The sequence below is a fragment of the Carya illinoinensis genome, chromosome 7, assembly GCF_018687715.1.
Source record: "Carya illinoinensis cultivar Pawnee chromosome 7, C.illinoinensisPawnee_v1, whole genome shotgun sequence".
Lineage (NCBI taxonomy): Eukaryota > Viridiplantae > Streptophyta > Magnoliopsida > Fagales > Juglandaceae > Carya > Carya illinoinensis.
The window spans coordinates 2,685,728-2,709,240 of record NC_056758.1 but is presented as its reverse complement, the minus strand read 5'-3'; the positions used below and the strand labels follow the sequence as shown (position 1 = coordinate 2,709,240).

Below are 23,513 nucleotides of genomic sequence, written 5' to 3'. Positions count from 1 at the left end.
TATTAAGAGATTTACTCTTTTATTATTATTATCGGATTTCTCATCTTATTTTATTTTCCAAACATCTCGCAATTGTCCATGTCAGTTTAAGTCGAATGACCAAAAAGCCCCTACTCTCATGATGACCAAAAAACCACTGCCTCACACTTGATTTCGGATATTAAGCTTGAATTTCGAATTGACGCTGACTAGCCCGCGCCACCGAGGAGCAGAGAAGCCATTCGTGTTCTGGTGTCGAGCTGCAGCTCTCCACCACCATCAGGTAAGTCAATATTGCAGTAAGCATGGTACTGATGCCCACTGCAACAAGAAAGATTTACGCAATTTTCTACCTTAAAGTTAGCTCTGAGAAATGTAGCCCAAGTGCAGTATGATTAGAGGCAGCAAAAGGCATGGAACGGTTAATCTTCCAAGAGTGAAAGTAATGAATATTATTGTCAGATTTGCTGATGACAGTACTCTTGTGTTAGAGAGAGATCATGGCATTTTCGTGGTTGAAATGCAGAGCTTATTTACTGCTTAGAGGATAACTGCATCCATGCGGGAATTGACAGACACATTGTTACAAAGTTTGTTTTGACGAAGCTGCAGTGCCATTAATGCTTGCTAGTTGATTATGGTAATTAGTTTTTGTCAGCTGTGCATTCATTTGTAAACTTTAAAATGTAAAATTCTTTATCTATTGTTATTTTGGTAGATGCATTGATTTTTTATGGAATGCATTGAGGAATACAGATGATCATTGATGCGTCGTTTGGTTTACAATTTATGAGAACTTTTCCAAGGTTTTGAAAGATCATTTTCCATCACAAGCCAGCTTGGTATAAAACCACATTCAATGGAAAATGAATTGCATTAAGCAAGTAAAAAAATAGGGGAAGAAAACTCTCACAAACTATTTTTTTTTTATCAGTAAATAGGAAATTTTATTAGAAATAGACGAAACCAAGTACACGGGACATATACAAAAACCACACCTATGCATGCCTAATAAATATAGAAGCACTGATTTTTTGTTAGTAGGTAGTCTTCCTTTTTTTTAAAAAAAAAATATTGTGACTATTAATGAATATAGATTTTAACTTCTATGTGAAATTATATTAATCAAGTCATAGAGGTTATGTAGGTTAGTTCAACTCATTTACATGAAATATGTTGAAATGAATCGTATCGTGTTGACTAGCCATTTATAATTAATTATTAACCAGATAGTACAACACGACCCGTTATTTAAATGAGTTATTTTAAAATTTGAAGGTCTGACCTGTTTATTTTAACAAGTCATGTAAAGGTTAATCTATATAATTAAATATTCGGGACTTGTCACGATACAAATATAACTCGCGAATACAAATTGTCACCCCATGTTTTTTAGGCCAATGACCTGGCCATTTTTTTTATATTATTTGACATTGTCTTTATGTAGAAAAATACGGCATCGTGATATTTATATCTTATTAGAATATGTAATGTCATTTAAATTTAATATATATTAACAATTTTAATTATATGATAAGATAAGATGAGAGTTTTGCATCATTCATATTCTCGAAATACCTAATAATTTTGTTTTACGAGTAGTCACTTTTACCAAACAATAATTTTACTTTTCATTTTAAATTTGTTACTTTCAATACACTTATGATACAATTGCTTCGTATGTCAACATGGACATCCATATTTCACCTACGAAGCTATTTAAGTGGAAACTTATACTTTAGAGCACAAGCAAAGAGAAGTGCGACTGCTCCTTTAGTCAGAACCTTCCCATGAATTGAGAGTGAGGTTTACAAGTCAGGGCCTAGTTGTTTCGGCACCAATTTCATTGGTCTGAGAGGAGGAAGATGATGGATTGGATTGAAGGAATCAGTTTCTTGATCTCAAGGGAAAATTGCTCAGAAAATGATCGACAGGAATACACAAATGGTGACAGAAGTCGCACCTGATTGACTCGAAAATAATAACCTCATCTTAAAAATAAACTCACCTAAAAGAAATTAAAGAAAATAGGGGAAAGAAAAAAAATGAGTGAGAGAGCAATCAACCCCCCTGCACCTTGTGATGGCACAGCAGCCACGCCTGTAGGGGTTAGCGTGACCGTGACCCCGGCAGATCTGGTAGCTAGAATAAGTGCCATTGGAACGTCGAGAGCAGGGCACCGTGTCCCTATGCAGCGCACCGTAGCCGATGGTGCCTGTTAAGGACTCGGCCACTCAACCTGTGATACAAAAGGAGGAATGCAGCAGTAGCAGTACACATAACAAAATAACTGTCAGCTCAGAAAATTCCAGAATAGCACAGCAGGGTCATGAGGAATATTCCAGTAAAAAGAATCAAAGTCTGGTAGGCCAGGTGGCAATAGATCCGTGAATTATGGATGAAAGTTGTTATGCTTTCTTCTATATAAGATGTAGAGTCTCGGCATAATTGTAAGAGTGAATCACACTGAATCAAAACGGAGGTTTTCTTTATTGCTTTCTGTCAAACACCTTGTGTGCATAAGCTACTTTAATATGTTATCGAGAGCCTGTTAATAGACCACGTCTTTTTTTTTTCACAACACACAGCCGAATGGCTTCTACTGATTCTTCTGAAATTTCTTCTTCACAAAATCACACATCTATCACCACCCCTACTTTTCTCAATTCCGCAAGTCATTTCATCACCATCAAGCTTACCATAGAAAATTATCTTCTATGGAAAGCACAAATAGTACCCTTTCTAAAGGGACATCAGCTCTTTCATCATGTGGATGGTTCATCTACCATGCCTACCCCCATGATCGACGGCGCTCCTAACCCAGAATATAGCAAGTGGCTTTTGCTTGATCAGCTTATTCTATCTGCCATTTATTCCTCTTTGTCCGAACAGGTTCTTGCCCTGGTCCTTGAATGTTCCACAACGCATGAAGTTTGGTCCACTTTACAAAACCTGTTTGCTGCACAATCATCTGCTCATGTAATGAAGACGCAGTATGAGTTAGCTACTCTCAAAAAGGGGTCCGAGTCAATTACTGATTATTTCCACAAGGCAAAAACCTTGGCTGCCTCGTTGGGTGCTGCTGGGCAACCCTTATCCCCATCTGCATTTTCTGTTTACCTTTTAGCTGGCCTCGGTACTGACTATGATTCGTTGGTCACCTCCCTTTCTATTAGAGCCGATCCTCTCTCCCCCCATCAAATATACAGTTATCTACTAAATCATGAGTCTCGCCTAGCTCATCAAGCCAATACATTGCTTAGTGGCAATCCCATAGCTGCGCATCTCGCCTCTACAAAATCATCTTCTGCGTCTAATTCTTCTCATAGAGGCATGGGTGCTCGACATTTTCGGGATAGTCGTGGGGGTGGTCGTCATAACTCCACTTCCTTTTCTAGTCAAACAGATTCTCGTCCTCTTTGTCAAATTTGCCACAAACCAGGCCATACAGCCCTTGCATGCTACCATAGATTTAATCATAGTTATCAAGCCTTTCCTCCATCATCCTTTTCAGCCAATCTTACTTCCATCCCAGCACCATCATCTCATCTCAATTACTGGTTCCCTGCCAACTAGAATGCGCCTGCTGATCTCCGTGTCCGGCTTGACCTCTCCTCTGGCCAGGCACCCCGATATTTTGCCCTTGCAAGTTGACCCGACGGGCATCCATCCCAGTTGGTGTTGAGGCCTGCATGGACGGTGTGTGATGAGCTTAGAACCAAGACCAATGCACAGATTCCAAGAACAGCTGGAATGAAAGATCCTGGACATTGTTTTAGAAACAAAGCTCTCTGTGCTGCTACGTCTCCTTTCTGGATTAATCTCTTTCCATCGTGCGCTTCGCTTGTAAAAACAACATGATCGAGGTGTTTTTTAACATTAGTTTGTTTTAAAAAATGAATTGTGTAGAACCGTCAAACATCTGTGTAGGCTTACAGGAAAGACTATTAAATTATTAATAGAGTTTAGTTGCCATTACGTAGAGTGGGGCACAGCATACTTTCCAATTATACAACGGATATGATATTGGTCTTTACATTCTCGATTTTAATTTACGGATAAGGAAGGAAATAACTATCCTCTTATCCATCAAAAGCGAAATATATATAACATATTTTACAGAATTTAAAAGACTCTAGAAAGGATCTCTAAAACGATGCTGAAAGATTCTCCCCAACTTTTGACGTGAACTCAGTTAGAAAAACGTTATTAATTTGTTAAAACATCCAATTAACTTGGTTGTAAATTGGAAAAGTAAAGACAATATAAGTAAATCTTGGACTTTAAATTAGTCAGAGTTGGTATCCAACAAATTTTATTTTTAAAAAACACAGACTAGATAGATAGGACTTGAACCTTGGAATTGTAACTTTTTATGGGAGCTATATAACATTTTGATATAGAAAAAAGTAATGTTAATAACTTGATGTGTATTTATCACTTTTGATGTATAATAACTCCTGAAAAAATATATTGCTTAAAAGTGTGAGTGTCATCTACCGTTTATTCCATGATAATGATATTCGCAATTTCAAAATGTGCAAGTCTAATGCATTCTTTTTTTTTTTTTTTTTTTAAAAAAAAGATAAATTTAACATACATGAAAAAAATCATTATTTTATTAGTTAATCCCATTTTTTAAACAAGAATTTTACTGAAGAAAAGACCTTCCACGGCACACTCGTAAGTGGTCACCGTGCCTTTGACGCAAAATCTTCGGGTCGAACTTCCTGGTATTCTTGTTGGGGCTGGGGTTGAACTTCATCTTTGCCGCAAAATCTTCGGTAACTCTTCTTTTTAAATTAAACCGGCTTTCAATTCTTCTTTTTAAAAAAGTATACGCACATTCTAAGACTACATTTAGCATTAATTTATTTTTTTTGCATTATCAATTTTCCGTTGCAGTATGCCCAATTCAAGTGTTTATAGGAATTTTTTTTTTTTTTCTAATTTGCCAATTAATGATCCTTACGTCTTAACGCTGCATAAATGCTTTTCACACTTTCGTTGAAACCTGCAAGGCAATATCATATTTAACGCTATTAATAGACCATTCCTCGTGGTTTTCTACCATCGCTTAAAATTTCTCTAGCATTATACCGATCTCTTTCGACAACAATTAAAAACTTCTATAGAATAAAAAATTAAAAAATTTAAAGACACAGAAACGGAAGAGACCATTAAAAAAGTAACTACATAATGTGATAAAGAGGGGAAGGTAAATGATGGTGCCTCCCAACTATTATTACCTACTCGTGGATATATATGTGTATATATTCATTCTCGTCGCTTCAAGATGGTAGCAAATACATACTTAGTATAGTAAATATACAATATCAAAGATTGTGCCAGAAACTCACTTACTTCTCGGGTCCCGTCTCTGGACTGTGTCAAGATGAATGTGAAAGAACGCCATCCTTGAAGATCTAGCAGAACTGAATTCGCATTCGGGTTGGCAGCCATAAGGCAGCAGGTCCAACCTGTGGAATTTCTCGACTTAAGAATCAATAAAATTTTATGATCCACCTCCTTTAAGGGTCCCCTTACAACATGGTCCTGAGTTCACAAAAGCTTTGTTCCAGTCCTTTTCAAACATCCAGCCATCTTTAACATAGAAATCCAACGTGGCTACAGTTCCTCGTAGTATGGCGGTGTTGACCGGATACATAGTTCATGATCATCCCCATCTTCGTTATCATCATCCTCATCTGCATCAACCCAGTTACTAGGATGACGCTGTGAAAAACCTTGACCATGAGTATCCGGCCTATCTGGAAGCAACAAATTGTAAAAATATTAGTTGCCCATTGAAGAGCACAAATATACGCAAGAAAAATCCAATTTACTGGCACTATAAGCAACCTTGGGGTTCTTCCACATGATCCTTTTCTGTAGGATGGCAGCTATCGTGACCAGTCAAGAAAATGCAATTATAATCAATATGTCGGGATGCATGTAAGAATGTTGGTCTAACTACCGTAGCAAATTAGGCTATAGGGAGTGTTGTGTGCTCAGCATTTGCACTTGTTAGAGAGAACTATTAGACTTCATTCCTATATTTCTGACCATTATGCCATATTGCCAGTAGAGCTGAACAGACAAACTTGGCTCTCTAGCAGCGATAGAACATAATGGTTACATAACCAAACGAAGGTAACTCATAAGTCTTTCACTAGGAATAATTCACAAATGCAGGGAACAAGCTCGCATGTACATGCACTCTTGCAGATGAATCAGGATACGTATTAGGATATGTTAAACTTGAATTGATGGCATAACAAAGCAAACAGAAAGAATCAGGATACGTATTAGGATCAGCAGGCTCATTTCCTCTACCAGATGCAGGTTTTGAAATTTGCAATGTGCTAATCCGTTGAATTTCCCTCTGTTCGCTGGCATTCAAATTTCTTTCACCTTGAAACTGCCTTTCTTCACTACCACGACCACTTCTTGCGGCACTTCCTGCACATCAAAGTCATCAACAGTTTAGATGCAGAACACTCTTTCTACAGTTGAAACATTGAAAAAATAATCACCTGAAAGTTCAGACCAAATTCTGGTATGATCAGATGGATGCTCAGAGACATTTGGTCTACCCCTTTGGGACCGAGATTGAGACCTTGTCTGATGCTCATTCTGGCCATGTCCCGTGGCAGCCGCTTGTGGAGGTTCCGAGGGATTCACTTCATGGAGCTGTGATGTAAGCATGGTTGCAAGTACAAGTGCAGCATCAAAGTTTGAGCTAGACCCATCATCTAAACCAAACTTTGGTGCCATGAGAATAGGCCTGTTCCCAGATACATGGTTTTCCACAACATAGCGAAATCAAGCCTCCAAAATGGTAAGCAATGCAGAAAAAATCTAATATTTGATAGTAGTAAATGTTCCCATGATAGTCCAACAAACCATCATAATTGTTGATCCTAAGATTTTTTGCATGACTTCCTCGTGGGAGTTCATTTACACCTCAATCAACATACAATTGCAAATGATGAAATAGAATAATAAATATAAAGAGATGGGTAGTTAGATGATCACAACCAATAAACTAAAGTATGGACAACATTGAGATGCATCTGTGGCCACCAATATGTTTTCAAATGCAGGGTAAAGCTACTCCGATACTAGGATTCAACGTAGCACTAAATGCATTTACTTGTACATTCTATAAAATCTATGTACTTGTATACGACAGTAATGCATCAAATCTAAGGAGCAACATATTCTATCAAATTCATTGTTGCTTTTTGGGTTCCATTCTTTCTGATAGACCCATATTCTATACGTACAAACTTTCCCATGTCTCAACCATACCAAGCAGTACTATCAATAACATGTTACAAAAGGTTCTGCTAATGTTGCGATTTGTTATCAAATCCATTACGCATCCACAATAAGCCAACAAAATAGACTTACAAAAAAAAATAATAATAAGCCAACAAAATGGCATGCTTGCTAGCTGAAAGGAGCATTTCATCGTGAAGTAATTAGATGAGAGGGGAGGAAAAATAAATAAAAGAAACAAAGGGAAAGTACTAAATGAAATATAACTTGATGTATCTTACTCGCCAGCTTTTTCAAAATACAAATGAATGTCAACTTCACAGCCTTCGCAGAAAGAAAGGAATGCCTGGCATTTGATAATAAACAAAGAAGATTTTGTCAAATGCTAAATATGCACCAAATGAGTTACTACAAATCCAACAGTCTTTTATGTTAAAGTATTTCTCCCAAATGATATAAAAAAAAATGATGATGATACTGAAAAATCTTGCTATCTCTAAGTCAGTCTTTCATCTGTTCGCCATGCCTTCGTAATGTAACAAAAGGTACACCAAATTTGATTTAAGACTACGACAGGAGCAATTTTATAGCACTATGAACATCACTGGATTGAACAATACAATGAAAAATTTTCTGATTATTTGCCAACCTTTTAGAGATGGGCGGTTTATGGTTTCAAAGATTAGGGGTTTTGTTAAAAAAGGTTCACCATATCTATTTCTACTTAGTGACAAATGGAAATTGTTAGAAAATTCATGGGAAACAAGGACAAAAGATAGACAAACAAAATTATGCCAAATGAGAACATAGTAAGTTGAAAAAAATACCCAAATATGCTTAAACAAAGTTATGAACGCTCCCTAGTGGCTCAACATCATCTAGCATATGCCAAATTCAATTAATGTTAGGTGAATATAGAAACCCAAATTCAATTAATGTTGGAAAAACTAGGTTTCAAGGCTTGGATTTATATACCTTCAATTCTTTTACAGCAAATGTCACATCTATGGGGTCTCCAGTGTGGGTATACTGCACAAACTCTTCCGTAGGATCTATCCAAAGTTGAGTGTGCAGTGATGAATCATTCTCTACAGCAGAAAATTTAAGCATCAGTATCTTATTTCTGATAAAGCCAGGCAAGAAAGAATAACATATTTCTTACCTTTGGTTGGATCTATATAGCTTCTGAGTTCAACTGCTTTTCCTCCAATATCACTTGCGGTGTCAGAAGGCAAGGAGGCTCGATCTGTTGCAATGATAGTAATCTCCTGAAGGGATGACTGAAAATTAGCAAGCAATCTGGTGAAATCACGAGGCCTCACTACAAAGCTGCTTGGGAATTTTGTCCTATCAAGGGCTAAATGTTGTATGTCAGGTTCCACATTGCAGGTAATCCAATAGGTTTTCCCCATGCCTGCCAAACATACAATATATAATTTTTAAATCCAATGCTGGATTCAATTAACGTACAAAAGAAGAATGTGTGAGAACAAAAGTTGTGCAGTACGGTCACCAACTAACATATGCAGGGTGCATAACAGTATATATGTTGAGCATTTGACAAGTGAGCATAATTTCTTTAAAATGATCCCGATTTTCAATGATGGCTGGGCTGGGTACAAGAAGTCTTATCTATCTAAACCCTGAGAGATAGCTCAATTGGTCAGGCCTTGAATTTGCTTCCCAATGGTCACTAGTTCGAGTCCCCTCAGGGCCACTGGAGGATTTACCTGGTCGTTAACTTCAGGGCCCCTTGGGATTAGTCGAGGTGCGCATAAGCTGGCCCGGACACCCAAGGTTATCAAAAAAAAAAAAAGCCTTATCTATCTACCTTGAGATGGTAAGGTTTGAGTGGCAACTATCCTCCATTAAAGTGCATAGCATCGGAAAAAGTTTGTTGTAGGAAGCCATTGGAGGTTCCAGCCAAACACCAAACATCCAAAAGTTGATTTCATTTGTAAGAATCCTCCACTTGGATTCCCCATGGTACAAATCAAACATTCACTTATTGGTTATAATCAATAATCTGATGAACTTAACATTGTCCAATATTGCAAGCACCCATCAATCTCCGCTTCTACCCCCAATATGTGGCATCTCTCTATCCAAAACTAATATGTCTATGGGATAATCAACACATAGGAAATGTGGAAAAAGCACTTTACCGCTATAGCATTCCAACATCCATTGCACTTTTGATGCATCAGGATCAGGCAACTTTATGCTCAAACTATCAATGCTCGCAATAGGTGTCCTAAGAACAGAGCAAATAGCCTGAGGATGCTCAGTAGGTAAGAATGCCAAGGTACAAAATCCCGTTCAGGTATCTAAAATTTCAGACAAAAATACCTTACCTTCAAAAGCACACTGCATTTAACTTGGTTACCGGAAACTGTATAGATGTCAAAGAGACCAGGCTTAAATGTAATGGACTGATAGGCAGACCGCGATGAATTCAGTGTGTGAAAAGTAAGCTGCAGGCAAAAAATAGTAACCCAACAAATCAAACTAAAATATGAATACCTTCTATATTACTAGTAAATGGTGATCTCATTTGTTTTCTTTTTTCTTCATCCTCTTTTTCTTTTCTTTTGTTTAATTTTCTTGCCAACCAAACAAAACTTCAATCGCTAATTTCTCACATATGTATCACAATTCTTGTAAATCAAAACAAAAAATAGTTACTCAAGCTTAATCAACAGAATATAACTAATTTTTCTATGAAAGCTATTTATGCTTTCCAAAACCCTAACAAACCATACTAGAGCCCCAGTTATGGTTACCAGAAATTAGATGGCATTTCTGGTATTAAAAAAATGATCTGATCACCAATTGACTGTGAAGAACCGCAAAGTGGATTCTACGGATCATAACAGACACAGAGTAATAGCCAGTGCTTAACATAACCTTCAATAACGTAAAGATAATAATTGAGTCGATCGATTCGGTTTGATAAACAAGAAAGTGTGATATGGAAAGGCTAAAATTAGCATGAGATTGTGAAAAAAACGTAAGTGAGTGAGATACGAAGCGTTTGGGAAGGTGGGATCTCAGGGGGGAAAGCGAGAAAGTTTTACCTCAGAAGGAGAAGCTTGAATGACGAGCTCGTTGCCGACACGAGCGAGACACGTTATGGATCGAGCGAAGGTCTTGAGCGCGTTCCCACTGAGTCTGAACTCCATTTTTTCACTGGCAGTCTGGCTCTCTCTTTCTCCGTGAAGTGGGGAGACAGAGAGAGAGAGATCGAGATCTCACTTTCAATGAGCTTGGCGGGAAAGGGGCGGGTTAAGCGCCAAGCGATTTTGTTATTAAAACGCTCGTATGAGCTTGTTATTAAAGGGGCGGGAAATGAGCTTGGCCAGTTGGCCGTCGAAACTAGGTCATGACGAATGGTCTAGATTTCCAAAAGTTATACGAGCTTTACTGAGGCTAGACTGTCCTGACTCCTAACGACTTGACTAGAAGCGTAATACAATAACACCACAAGTTGCCTTAACAACTTTGGAAGTTCGCCTTAACAGTCAATACTAAAGATATCATCCCAGCTACTTGGAAATCGTGTATGTTGGAGCAGCCACGAAGCAAAACCACGCCATATCTTCTGCACAGCAAGAGTGCAAGGGCCGAAAAAAGAAAAAGATAATACTTAACCGATGGTGTACTGACAGTTTGACGGATTTTGTTTTTTTTTGTTTTTTTTAAATATTTTTTTTTAATGTTTAAGTAAGTGAATATTATTAAGTTTATATATTTTTTATAAAAAATAAAAATATTTAAAGATGTTAAAAAAATAAATAAAAGAAAAGCCAAAAATATAAAAATGTTTGTAATGGACTACTCGGTTGAATTTGTAGGTAGGAACGTTGTTTTCTATAGCAGTATCCCGTAATAAATGTGTCACATTTTAATATGAGTAAAATGATAATATAATATATAAAATTTTATTAATTGAACGATAATTGAACATCCAATTATGATAAATATTAATGTTAATTGAACTTACATTTTATAATAGTATGAGAGTACCGCATGTTCGTACACCAGGATTAAGAAACTGCCCTATGTATATGGATATGCTTTCATTTATTTAAGCTGTGCCATATCATTCCAGAATGGGTTGAGTTCTTAGTGATGTTTCCAACACGGTTAAGATTAAAAACACTTCATTTCGAGTATTAAAAACACATTTTCTTAATTACCCTATGAGTCAGATCACACGTCATTTTTTATGCTCGACCTCTAGCCAAACACTTCTTTTGCAGGCATGTTGTGAATCTTTCGTGCATGGCTTAAAACAAAGACGTTGAAAGTTAGGTGGCTCTTAAGCCAATGGATATTGTATCCTGTCATAACGTACAATTAATAATCATGAATATGGTAACACCAACACTCATAATGAAGGCAAACTGTAATTTTGGGCTTTTGATGGACGAGATGTGTTCTAATTATTGTGTCTTTTCTAGTTTCTGCAGCCAAGTAGTGCCTGTAAAAGCAGAGGAATCCCAGACTATGTACCTTAACCTTCCTCAGCACCATTCAAAATTATCACGAAGGCTCGTATGCTCCTTTTCATGCAATCCATTTTCATTGCCAAAAAGGCTCGATATGTCTCAAAGATTTGAGTATGAACTCAAAGGTTCAGTTTTATAACAGTTTGGTTTACCTGGACTGGCTAACAAAAACGTACAAATATTTAGGCTCGGGAGGATAAATGTTCTTCTCCATCTTGAATTTGTCATCTCCAATTATATGTGCCATGCATCTTATATTTTAAGGGATTCTAATTTTAAGTGGTTGATATAAGAAATCACTTAAAACGTGTCACATTCAAAACGTGAAATAATGCTTGCAGTTATGAATGTGTAATCATTTTAAAAATAGTGAATAAATATAAAACCTACATAAAAAGAAATTAATTTTTTAATAACGAATTTTACTTTTTTTCAAAGTGATTGTACAACACTTACACTCTATGATTATATATAATATTACTCTATTAAATATTGTGATTGATAATAACGAAACGTTGAATAAAAAGTATGATTACTCGAAATCCAATGGTGCAATTATGAAAGAAACAACATTATAAAAGGTTTGCTGCCTAAATGTCCATCTTTAGTTCAGCATGGTAGGAGTGAAGGAATTGACAGCACCCATATTACAGTTGAACAAATCCAAATTATGGACTCATGGAAACCGTCCCATATCTTTTAATCCAGAATCAAGACCACGAGATAACGATAGTCATATATAAAACTCTAGAAAGCAAAAGGTAGCAAATATTGGGTTACTTGGCAACTTTTCCCTGTACCTTATACATATCCCCTTGGACAGTTACATATTCCAATTTGTCTGTTTCTTCAACAGTTTTCATTCAATCAAAAGCCCATACCCTCCCTCTCTGAGATGCGTCCTTTGTTTCAGCCATTCCCATAAACCTTAGGTCCATAGGTATTCAATTTTGTTGTAAAATTTAGAAGATTTATGCAATTTAGATGTGATGAGATGTTTTACATAATCAAATGAGGCCTTATTTTTATAAGATTATTTCTGTGTACATCTAGCACTTCTCTGTCTCCACGGACGATTGAATGTGCCCTCTTGAATATTTTTCCCTCCCAAGCCTCTTGGATTGTTGTGAAGAATAACATTTTAAGAACACTCAGAATCTTTTCCTCTATTTTCTCAACACTCAAACAGTCAACTAAGGGAAACTTGCTGTACGGAATCAACTTTACATGATGTTTCCAGCATATATATTTCTAGAATCTAAATCCACTTTACTCCATGTCATAAACATCTTCTTCCTAGTTTAATTTCTTATGGCTTTAAATCATGCACCTTATTTCATGCCTTGGCCTTTTAATGATGTTTCCAACATAACATGGTTGAGATTAACTTCGAGTTCCAAACACACTAGTAATAAAAAAAAAAATACGGTGGTCCTTGTGGCACACCTTTTCTGAAAGCGAATGGGGTAAACATCAACTGCCTCTTTTCCCTTACAGTTTGGCTCAAAACCACTTTGTATGCAACTTTTATGGAGACATGTTTTCTTAATAATATTAACATGTTAATTTCCTATTCTTGGACTCTAGCAAAACTTCCATTTTTTTAAGGTATGAATCTTTTACTTTATAATAAAAAATAATAATAATATTAGGTAGATGTACTAAGCCAGTTGGTTAATCTCTTATTACTCAGCATGCTTAAGATGATTGCATCGTTGTTATTTGTCATAATTGCGGTCATTGTCGTCATGATTAGCACCACTTTACCTTAAAATTGTTAAGTTTGTGATTAATTAAATATAATCACTTTTATATACTTTATGTCAAAACAATTAGTTTATATTAAAAAAATGACATGAAGAATCACATTAATAAAATATACAAAAATAATTATATATAAAATTTTTGTATTTTTTATATTTTTCTAAAATACAGGTTATTTATCTTTCCTAAACTATCGAAGACAGGCATGTTTTCAGTAATTGAGACAACCCTCCCTAATGGAGGGGATTATAAAAATCAGGGAATGTCATTTATAAGTGTCTCACTCGTTAGATGAAGTTCTAGGGGAACAAAACAAAAAATTCAATGGGGATGTTTCATTTGAAAAGGCTTTGAGAGCAATGACATGGTTATTTTTGTATTATTTGTCATTGTCCGTAGATAAAATATACATATACAGTTCGGGTTACCACTCATATTATTATGAAATCCATATCTAACAGCGTTAGGAGTAATTATTATGTACTTTCATAGTGTCAAACTACCGATACGTGATGTTCACATTGTATTATAGTATTTCATATTGATTAAATTTAATATATATATATATATATATATATATATGTATATTAACGATTTGGATTATATGAACATGTTGTGACAAGATAAAAGTACTGTGTCATTCATATTATCAGGATATCTAATAATTTTTTCAGGGTTAGGCACTTTAACCAAAGAATAACGCAACTCTTCATTTTAAATTTGTTATTTTAAATTATACTTATTATAAAATAAATTCTAAATGGCTTCATGTATTAATAAGTATGGTTGTGCATCCGAATAGGATATCCGAAAATATCAGGATTCATATCCGAATTTTAAAAATTAGGCAAATATCCGCTCCGGTAAAACTGGCTATAGTCCAAAATCCAGATGGGTATCTTAGAATTAGATACCCAGATTGTAATCAATATTTGGTTTTAACAACTCCACTTTTATTTAATTCTATTTTTTTTTTTAACTCTACTTTTTTTGCATGCAAAACAAGTACAAAAACAACATCGTTTTGAAACAAAAAATTCTGTTTAAAAAAAATGGCGGGTTACAGAAAACAAATTAAATAATCAAATCCGTTGCTCACCCGAATCTAATTTGGTTGAATAACAACTTGGATTCACCCAAATTTCCAAGTTTCAGGCTAAATATATTAAAAAATAAATTAAAAAAAAATCCGATCTAAATACACACCCTTAATAATACGACTTTAAACAAATCAAATGGACCTAAGGGATTGTTTAGATATTGAGATTAGATGAAATAGTTTTAAATGAAAGTTAAATAAAATATTGTTGTAATATTATTTTTTAATATTATTATTATTTTGTTATTTGAAAAAGTTAAATTATCTATTATATTTTATGTGATCCAATTTGGATGAATTACTACTCAGATTCACCCAAAATTCCAAGTTTCAGGCTAAACCGAAAAAATTCCAATCTGAATACACACTCAGCATTCTTATTGGATTATCCAAATGCAAATATAAAATTTACATAATATGATATGATTTTATATTTGACTATTTTACTCAAAACTTATTTTCACATTGAATTATCAATCTATTAGTCAAAATAATAATAAAATATTATAAATTTAATAATATATTTTTTTATTAATTTTTTCTAAATTAAGAGTTTATATAAAAATACATTATTATTTTTTATTGAATAATACGGATAAATAATGCCGGAAGAAGAGTGATAATGGGAATGGAGAAAAGAGGGAGAGATAGTGCACAAAAATTATTTTTTATACATTTGAATTTGAGATGGTAACAACTAAATTTAATTGTAAACCTTATTTTATTGTAATTAAAAGTTAAAAGTTTTGAATTTAAATAATCCAATGTAAAATATTTTTAAATTCTATTAATTAAATTTTTGATTAAATTTATATTTATATAATCCAACGAGGATGTTCGATAAGATAAGACCATAAAAGCTGCTCCTAATACTCATAAGCACAAGAAAAGAGAAGTGCGACTGCACCGACCTTCCCATGACTTGAGAGTGAGGTTTACAAGCCAGGGGCCAGGGCCTAGTCGTTTCGGCACCAGTTTCATTGGTCAGAGAGACAGAGAGACAGAGAGCGGCTTGACAAGCAAGGAAGGAACTTCAAGGAACATGATGGGGGTGGATTGAAGGAATCAGGTTCTTGATAAGGGAAAATTGCTCAGAAAATAATCGACAGGAATGTGCAAATGATGACAGAAGTTGCACATGATTGACTTGAATACTGTATTTACATGTATGTTTCTTGATTTAAGATTCTCTCATGAATCATTTCGTCCCCTGCCATATTACACACTTTTTATACCACTTTTATGATTTGGATCGTACCCCTCCAGGATGACCCTTTTTCTTTCCCTTCTTTTACATGTAAAAGGAACTTCAAATTTTTCTCGTTTCATATTCGCTCTCTGTTATTCCTCTGTCCTGCATTTAGCATGCAATTAATGCTAACCATCCTAAGTTAGCCAAATTACACGAGCATCGCTCTAGCAGTTATTTCGGACATGTGGGTCCCATATCGATTCCAAGCAGCTTTAGAAATTAAAATTATTTATTTACAAATCGATTTGTAAATATCGCATACCCTGTTAAAAAATATAAAACATTTTTTATGTGAGTCTTAAAGTTCTTATTTTTTTTAAAAGAATAAATCTTTTACTTATCATCTCTTACACCTGACACTAACATTTATTTGTTTAAATAAAAAGATAAAAATGACAAATTATATATTGATATAGTGTGAAGATGATAAATAGTATTTCTCTACACAAAATATGTAAGATTTACATAATTTAAGACTATACAATCATTTTACTAAAAGTTTTATTACGTACAAGCAAAATCGCATACTAATTTTCGTACTAATACTGATTTTTTTATATTTAAAATTTAAATTAATATTATTTTTAATAAAAATTATTTTTTGATCAATCACATTAAATTAATACATATATTAATGACAGTTATATTTGTAACTAGATTTTTTCTTTTCCTAAAGCACCTTTTTAAATCACGTATACATAAATGTTGTTTTCTAGTTGAGATTGCCTTTTAAAAACTGTATGGGGTACAATTATGGCGCCTCAATGAAGAATAAAGAAGAAAAGAAAGGTTCTCCATGCTTGGAATGTCAAAGGAAAGTCAAGTAGCCAAGGGAATAAAAACCCACAAAGAGCTTTCTAGCTCTAGAGATTGAAAGAATATTACTATTATAATAATAATTATTATTATTAAATTGAGGCGTTCGTTGTTTTTGGAGTTGCTTCCTCAAATTGTGTTGATCATATCATTGAAAAAATGAACTCAAAAATTCCCTCCAAGATTTTTTTTTTCTTTGTATAATTAAAACTATTCTCTTCTGGGTTTAAGAAAGGAAAATATACTCTTTTAAAGAAAAGCTGGGCTGATATGCAGGACCCATTAAATTCTGATTTTTGTTCTTTTACCAATATGACCCTAACGAAACCATTTTGAAAGGCCAAAAAATCCGCCTTATACAAAAATCAGAGAAATATTTTAATAATTTCATTAGAAAGTGGAGTTTGGCCCAGATTAATCCTACTTTTTGAGGAATATTTTTGGGTAGTTAGTTAATTGAAGGTTCAAAACTTCAATGGCAAACTGTGGTGTCAGTTTTATCTCCATTTTGAAGTTTGACATTAAGGCCCTTTGAAATTAGTATAGTTTAATATCTAAATATTTAATTATTAAATTTATTTTAATTTAAAATCTTTTTATATATAAAATTTATAATTTTTTTAACTTAATATATCTTTACACGTCATATTCATAATTTTTTTTAAATTTTCATAAATATATTTAAACTCATGAATAACTTATTTTCATATTTAAATATATTTAAACTCATTGGATAACTCGTCTTTACATTTAAATACATCTAAACTCATTTTAAGTGAATCTTATAAAATTTATTTTACTATCTCAATTCATTATTATTCATAAAAAATTCAATTCACTTTAATATTTAAACGAGACCTGATGAGATTTTGACCGTGTGTTAATATGAGATGAGATAAAAGTTAAAATTTGAATAAAATATTATTCTTTAATATTGTTAAAATATTATGTTTTAATATTATTATTATTTGAGATTTAAAAAATTAAATTATTTATTAAAATATTATTTTTTAATATTGTTAAAATATCATATTTTAATATTATTATTGTTTGAGATATAAAAAATTAAATTATTTATTATATTTTATATAAAAATTTAAAAAATTATAAAAATTGAATCAAATGAATTGAGATAATATTCTCAATCCGTTTAGACAAATCATACTCGTTAAATTATTTAAAATGTGATATATTTAGAAGTTTAATTAAAAATAATAAAAGCATTTAAAATTAAAATAAATTAAATAGGCCCACAAGCCCGCCTTCTTTCGTTATAGGTTCCTTCCCTAGAGAGAAAGGTGGGGCTAGTCTGCAATCGTACACATGCCTTTAAATCCAAGGCGTGAGCTGGCAAAGTCTCGCATTAATCCAAGGCAAAAAGGAAGTTATATCAATTTTTTTTAAAAAAAAAAAAGAGTAATAACTCTGTAAAAGTGACGATCTATCACACAGTCCAAAGGCAGTTTTAATCAGAAAAAGAGACTGCTTTTCGAAAGAAAAGGGAGAAAATAAAGAAACTCATCGAAATTGAGGCCAAGTAATTTAAAGCCTATTTAAAGCAAGAATCGATCCTCTAATTTTTTAGAAGGAACAAAAAAAAAAATTATGACCTTTCACTTAGCAAAGGGAAGGTTACGTTTAGAGCATCCACATTCGGTTCTTTAAAGTTTTATATTTTTCATAATTTGGAATTTATTTTAGAGTTTTGGTCAAAATACTTTCCACATCTAGATCCTTATTTTAGGGAAAAGGTTTAGGGAATAAACAGTAAGTCCCCATATTTGGAGACTCATTATTCATTCCCTAAATCATTTTTATTAATATTTTATTCTAATATATAAAATAAATAATTTTTCAATCATCTACACTTTCTTTTATACTCATATTTATTATAGTTTTAAATAATAATATTAAAAATAATTTAAATAATTACGAAAAAATAAAAAAATTAATTTTAAAAATATTATTATATTCACAAAAAAATAATTTAAATTTTTGTTTAAAATATTGGCTAGAGTAATAGTTCAAAAAATAAGAAAAAATATTGAGTAGTTAAATTTGTAAATAGAAGTGAAATAAAAAAGTAATAAAAAAAGAATAGAAAAATATTATTTAATAGAATAGAGATAGGGATAGGGAATGGGATGTAGGAGGTTTTTGAAAGATAAATAAAATTTAGGGAAAATTTTGAGGAAAGGTAATTTTGAGTTAAATTATAGGGATGGGGATGAGGAATGGGATGAGGATGCTCTTAGTTGGTTGAGCGATCCATTTATTTTATGTCGTAAGATTTAATTGGGATTAATTTAATTTAATCTAATTTTAAGTTAAAAGTTCGAGTTTAATATTAAAATATTTAATTTTTAAATTATTAAAATTATTTCAACTTAAAATCTGTTTACACGTGTAATTTATAATTTTTTTTAACTCAATTCGTCTTTATATATAGGACTTATAATTTTTTTTAACTTTCTAGAAAGAAAAATATTTTAGTCATAAATAGATTATACAAAAATAAATTTACAAATTAATGTGTTACATCAAATTATAAAGTTATTTTTATTATAAAACAGATCTAATAGATTCCATGAAATCATATCAATTTACAGATTTATTTTGTATAATTTCTTAATAATTCTCTTCTAAAAATAATACTAAACTCATCTTAATATCTAAACACATCTAAATTTATTTTAAATAGACCTTACATAACTCACTCTACTAATTCAACTCATTATTATTCATAAAGAATTCAACTTAACTCAGCTAAATATCCAACACAACCTAAATCAATCAAAGATAGAATTTATTATTTTTTTCAAATTTTTCATAAAAATATATTTGCATCTTAACTTATATTATACATTTAAATACATTTAACTACATTTAATAATTAATTCTATCTTAATAAAATTTATAGAACACTACTATTCATCTATCAACTTAAATAATCACAGCATCACTATTCATATATCAACTTAAATGATCACAGCATCAAAACTCGGCCTGCTTGTCTTCGATTCATAATCACTATCTTTTTTAAAAATGGATCCTATATAATTAAACATCCCACCTAATTCCTTTACACATCAGAAAGTAAAAGATTTTAAAGGTCCTACAAACCCCCAGCCATTTACAACCAAGAGAACCACACAGCAAAGCAAAGCTTGGTATGAGGTGCAGCAAAAAGTCATGGGGCCTCAAGCTTACATGGCCATGACCCCCTAGGTTTCTTGGACCCATCCATGGCAATTATGCACCAAAAAGCGTACTTCGAAGCATATGAGAGAGAGAGAGAGAGAGAGAGAGAGAGAGAGAGAGAGAGAGAGAGAGAGAGAGAGAGAGAGAGAGAGAGAGAGATTGGGTTGAAGCATACGAACAACTCAGCATTACAAGGCTAGTAACTTTTAAACTAACCTTAAAATAGAGTCAAAACATCACTAAATAAAGCTAAGAACAGATAACAACCAAAACCCACTGAAACAAACACCATTTATTTCCCCCCCAACTAGAAGTCTCAAACTACTACTTTCTCTTTTCATATTATCTACATACATTACAAAAATTATACCCCCATTCGCTTATACGAGTGGTATAAGCTACCTATGCCCTAGATTTTCAATATCATCCATCGAGCACAACATATATATGTCACAGGATTGTGCACCCATTTGGATTTTCATCACTAAATAGCTCAAACGAATCGGCCGTCGGATGTGATGAATACGACGAATACACGTCATAGTTGGCCGGTGGACGGCCCCGCTCCGTATCGGTCTCAAGCCCTAGACCCGGGTGCATGTACACGTATGAATGCGGTGGTGGTGAGGTATAGTATGATGTGGTGCTAGGGTATGCCACATTGTAGTTCGTTGCGTGCACTGAATGCGCATGGTAATGTGGTGGGTATTGATGGTGTAACTCCTGACGTGGAGGGCTGTAATTGGCTGGTGGGTATTGATGGTACACATGCTGAAGTGGAGGGCTGTGATTGGCTGGAACTGGAATTGGCATTGGACCTTGACCATGATTTGCTGATCCAGTGCTTTGCGGTGCATCACCAGAACGTTCGGCCTCATCAATGGTGTCGCTGCTGTTGTTATTCGCTTGTTGCCCCTTCTTCTTCTTCTTTTTACCACCACCGCCACCACCACTTTTCTGATCACCCCCATTAACCTCACCGTCAACACCCTTCTTCTCAGTCGCCGGAGACTGGATACCGGCCGGTACGGTCACAGTTTGCTTCACCTCATGCTTTGGCTCGGTCGTTTGTCCGCCGTTTTTACTAGTCGCAGCACTCCCTTCACCGACTTTGACGTTACAACCCTCACCACCTTCACCATTTTTAGCAGGATCGTGGCCTTGAACTTCAACTTTCGCCGTCTGTTTTTCCTTGTCATCGACTTTGTTGCTTTCTTCAGAGCTTTCTTGCTCGCTTTGTTTCTCTTTGTTCTTCGATTTGCCTTGCTTTTTCTCTTTCGGGCCAGCTTTCTCGGGCCAAAGCTCTGCATGTTTCCCTGTCTTTACCAGTTTCTTGATCAAAGTCTCTGAGTTCACATTCCCTGTTACTGTGACTTTCTGTTGCTTCAAATCAATGTCTGTCTTAAAAACGCCTGAGAATCCAACAGCAAGTTCCAAATTTTTTAGGTGAAAGAGCAAAACAGAGGAAAAAAGAAAGACCCAGATGGGAAGAAGAGGGGAACTGAAGATGAAATAAACCAAAAATGGAGGAGAAAAGAGAAAACTCGGGGAAAAAAATGGATATACTAACATGATTAAGCAAAAATACAAATAGCCCAGATGAGAAATGCTCGTAACCCATAAGATTATAACCCACAAAATAAAGAAAAATATTAAAAAGAAAGGTATAACTAAATAGAAGGAATGAAACTTCAAACTAGAGTAAATGAACGAGAACCTTTTTTCTTGGGTAAACAAGACCCATGTGAGAACATAAATATAACTTTGAAACTCAATCGGCAACCAAAATGAAGAAATATCTAAAAGAATATATGATTTTGGAGTTACCTTCAATGTTTGTTAGAATCTTTTTTACTTTTCTTTTGCAGCCTTCACAGTGGATGGAGACTTTCAAGACCCATGTCTAAAGAAAAGAGTGGAAGTAGAAGGGGTTCAGAAATATGTGAGTTCAAACTATTGGAAAAAAAAAAATAGAAGTGAGGGTCGATAGGATCATAGAAACCATGTTTTATCATACCTTGTATTTGAGAGGTTCTGGGCTTTCTGCTACCACTTCTTTGGGTACTTCTTTAGCTTCTGTCTTTGCTTCTGTAGCTGCCATTGGAAGAAGGAAAAAAAAGCAGTTCGGGAGAGAGAGAGAGAGAGAGAGAGAGAAGGCTTATTTAAGAAGAAGGAATAAGAAGCCTTTTAAGAGAGGGGGTGGGGACAGAGAGTGTGGGGGTGGGAACAGTGCTGTTGATGATAATTAATATAAATCTTATTAGATTTGTTATGATACGATGGAAGCTACAATATTGTTACCGCCTACGCAATAATGCGTATTTATTATTAATATTTATTATGTCCAATGATATTATGACAATTAATAACTAAGTTTTATTATTTGTAAATAAATGGCATGGATTTTTATTTTTATTTACTTTTTAGAAGTTGATATTAAGGATAAGTTTGGGAGTGAAATAAGATAAGAATTTTATAAATAATAATAAGATAATTTGTAAATAATAGTTAAATAATTTAAGTTATTTTATGGGATTTTAAAAAAAAAGAAAAAATTAAATAAAAAATATTATAAAATTAAAATATAATTTTTATTTTTATTTTTAAAAAAATTGAATTATTTTTTATTTTTTATTTAAAAATTTAGAAAATTTGTAATTATTAATTTGAAAGTATTTTTATTTGAATGATATTTAAGAATGAAATGAGATAAAAATTTTAAGATTAAAACCCCCTAAAAGCATTTTTTTTTTTTTTTATCATTTAAGAATACACATGTTAAGCAACTTTGTTGGAGGAAGTATGATCTTATCTAGGGTTAGGAAAATTTACGTTCTCCATACAACGACCCCAACTAACAAAGTTGTATTTTCGAAGAATGATAAATTAAGCCTCGTTTGAATAGCAGAAGTGTTTTATTTTATTTAATTATTATAATTTTTTTTAAAATTTTTATATAAAATATAATAAATAATTTAATTTTTTTAAATTTTAAAATAATAATAATATATAAAAATAATATTTTAATTATATTTATTCAATTTTTATCTCATCTCATCTCATTATCTAAACGATACATGAGATATTTAATTTAAATCCCTTTTAAATTTTGTAAAGGAGATATAATTTTTTTTTTTTTTTTTTTTTTTGAAATCTGCTCGAAAGATGCCATGAAATATTTAAATATATTAAGAAAGAGAAATTTTTGTAGATGTGGTTTTTTTTTTTTTTTTTTTGTTAATATTTATGAGAGCAATGGGATTTACTTTAAAAAATGATTTTGCCAAAGAAATCTGTTTAAGCGATAAGAATTTATTCCTGTAAAAACATGTTTTGATGGAAAATAAAAGATTAAAAATAATAAAACAAAGATCTACTTTCCTAAGATAATAAGTTTGAGAAATGATAGTTGTAATCGTAAGTATGTAAGCGACATGCAATCATATTCAAAAAAATGAATAAATACAAAATTTATATGAAAATAAATTAATTTTTTAATAATAAATCTTACTTTTTGTTTAAAATGGCTACACGACACTTGCATACTTTATAATTATATGTAGTATTACTCATAAGTTTTATAAAATTATTATCAAAATGAAGTCGA

General features: G+C 33.1%; 2 protein-coding genes across 2 annotated transcripts; both read right to left on the bottom strand.

Moving 5' to 3' along the window:
* Positions 1-5,154: 5,154 nt before the first annotated feature.
* On the bottom strand, positions 5,155-10,638 carry LOC122314812 (cell cycle checkpoint control protein RAD9A). Its single transcript, XM_043130420.1, has 10 exons — positions 10,341-10,638; positions 9,618-9,737; positions 9,429-9,537; positions 8,426-8,677; positions 8,239-8,351; positions 7,545-7,609; positions 6,516-6,766; positions 6,285-6,441; positions 5,842-5,882; positions 5,155-5,750 (listed from the first exon to the last, which is right to left on the bottom strand). Exons 1-10 carry the CDS (start codon positions 10,443-10,445, stop codon positions 5,608-5,610), a joined length of 1,356 nt encoding a protein of 451 aa, XP_042986354.1. The 5' UTR covers positions 10,446-10,638; the 3' UTR covers positions 5,155-5,607.
* Positions 10,639-20,065: 9,427 nt separating this feature from the next.
* On the bottom strand, positions 20,066-22,084 carry LOC122314881 (heavy metal-associated isoprenylated plant protein 35-like). The gene is made up of 3 exons (XM_043130517.1): positions 21,924-22,084; positions 21,734-21,809; positions 20,066-21,318 (listed from the first exon to the last, which is right to left on the bottom strand). Exons 1-3 carry the CDS (start codon positions 22,005-22,007, stop codon positions 20,357-20,359), a joined length of 1,122 nt encoding a protein of 373 aa, XP_042986451.1. The 5' UTR covers positions 22,008-22,084; the 3' UTR covers positions 20,066-20,356.
* Between the last annotated feature and the right edge of the window lie 1,429 nt (positions 22,085-23,513).

What these genes read in the sequence shown, in the direction of transcription:
- LOC122314812 (XM_043130420.1), bottom strand. Translation starts at nt 10,445, where the DNA reads ATGGAGTTCAGACTCAGTGGGAACGCGCTCAAGACCTTCGCTCGATCC. An exon ending in GATGTTGGAATGCTATAGCG is followed by an intron (nt 8,678 to 9,428) that starts GTAAAGTGCTTT and finishes TATGTTTGGCAG; the next exon opens with GCATGGGGAAAACCTATTGG. An exon ending in TTGCTGTAAAAGAATTGAAG is followed by an intron (nt 7,610 to 8,238) that starts GTATATAAATCC and finishes ATCAAATGCCAG; the next exon opens with GCATTCCTTTCTTTCTGCGA.
- LOC122314881 (XM_043130517.1), bottom strand. Translation starts at nt 22,007, where the DNA reads ATGGCAGCTACAGAAGCAAAGACAGAAGCTAAAGAAGTACCCAAAGAA. An exon ending in CAGAACCTCTCAAATACAAG is followed by an intron (nt 21,810 to 21,923) that starts GTATGATAAAAC and finishes TCTTTTCTTTAG; the next exon opens with ACATGGGTCTTGAAAGTCTC. An exon ending in GATTCTAACAAACATTGAAG is followed by an intron (nt 21,319 to 21,733) that starts GTAACTCCAAAA and finishes TTGGATTCTCAG; the next exon opens with GCGTTTTTAAGACAGACATT.